Here is a 1,253-nt window from a genome sequence, read left to right as displayed (position 1 = left end):
AGAACTAACATGTCTGTGAGAGCCAAAATTCTTACTGGTTGATAGATGATCAAATACTTATTTCACACAATAAAATGGAAATTAATTATTTAAAAATCATACATTGTATTTTTCTGGATTTTTGTTTTAGATTCCATCACTCACAGTTGAAGACTACCTATGATAAAAATTACAGTCATCTATAAGCTTTGCAAGTGGGAAAACCTGAAAAATCAACAGTGTATCAAATACTTGTTCTCCCCACTGTATATTTGCAAAAATAGCCTGATAGACCAAAACTGAAACTAACAAACCAAAACATACGTTGAAGATCTGTTAGTCCTGTGGAATCATGGGATTTAAGGTTTAACGCTTGACCACATATGCTAATGTTGATATTATCTTACAAACTAATTATTAAAAAAACAAACAAAAAAACACACACTTACCAGGTTCTGTGTCATGTCCACAGCAATGGTGGCCATCTCTTGGTTGTACTCACAAATCATTTTCTGAATGACATTGGTCAGGTCATCGTTCTCTGTCTCCTTGATCACATGCAGAAACTCGTGCATCACCTGGCGAATGTACGGACGGATGTACAACTTGGCTACACACACACATACACACACAAAACAGAGCAGAGCATGTAGTCAATGAAGTGTGATTCTTCCTCATCTCACAAGGCAGAAAATTTGAGCCACACACAAATTCCTACAAGCAACCTTTTCAAGCTCAGTTTTGATGGTTAAATACTGAGTCACCACGGACAAATGAACTCTTGACATGTTAAGAAATGTTAGTTTATAGCGGTGGTTCTCAAACTGTGGGACACAACCTGTAGGAGGGGTGCAGGGTAATTACAAGGGGAACACAGGACGACTCCTATTTAAATTTTTGGGTATAAAAATTTCAAGAGGAATATTTAGACATTGCCACTTTGACTTGTTTATATGTTGGAAAAAAATATGAAATGCTTAAAAATCAGATACAATTAGGTGTGTCTTATTTGTCTAGTCCGGGGGTCGGCAACCCGCGGCTCTTTGGCTCTGCCCTAGCGGTTCCCTGCAGCTTTTTCAAAAATGTTTGAAAATGGAAAAAGATGGGGGAGAGAAATATATTTTTTGTTTTAATATATGCCTCTTTTACACGAACCCTAATTCAGAAGTCCCGCACTACTCCGCTCTACTCGATAAAGAATGCATCGCGTCTACACCGGCCCGTTTGGTCGGGAGCAGAGGAACGCCTCCTCGTGTTGCAGGGGGCGGGGCCGT

At 39.2% G+C, this 1,253-nt stretch overlaps 2 protein-coding genes across 6 annotated transcripts in view; one reads left to right on the top strand and one right to left on the bottom strand.

Moving 5' to 3' along the window:
• The window catches only part of LOC108244131 (NLR family CARD domain-containing protein 3), a 1,204,881-nt gene that overhangs the window by 644,224 nt on the left and 559,404 nt on the right, over nt 1–1,253 (top strand). The window lies entirely within an intron of this gene.
• The window catches only part of ipo8 (importin 8), a 101,560-nt gene that overhangs the window by 46,442 nt on the left and 53,865 nt on the right, over nt 1–1,253 (bottom strand). For all 5 annotated transcript variants that reach the window (XR_005232721.1, XR_005232722.1, XR_005232723.1 and 2 more), the window contains exon 15: nt 429–589. Coding sequence is in view for 2 of the 5 variants with exons in the window: in XM_037973832.1 (XP_037829760.1) it covers nt 429–589 (161 nt within the window). In the remaining 3 variants the exon portion in view is untranslated. The remainder of the gene's footprint in view (nt 1–428; nt 590–1,253) is intronic.

The sequence above is a fragment of the Kryptolebias marmoratus genome, linkage group LG23, assembly GCF_001649575.2.
Source record: "Kryptolebias marmoratus isolate JLee-2015 linkage group LG23, ASM164957v2, whole genome shotgun sequence".
Classification (NCBI taxonomy): domain Eukaryota; kingdom Metazoa; phylum Chordata; class Actinopteri; order Cyprinodontiformes; family Rivulidae; genus Kryptolebias; species Kryptolebias marmoratus.
The sequence above is the reverse complement of the archived record's forward strand: the minus strand, read 5'-3'. Positions and strand labels throughout refer to the sequence as shown.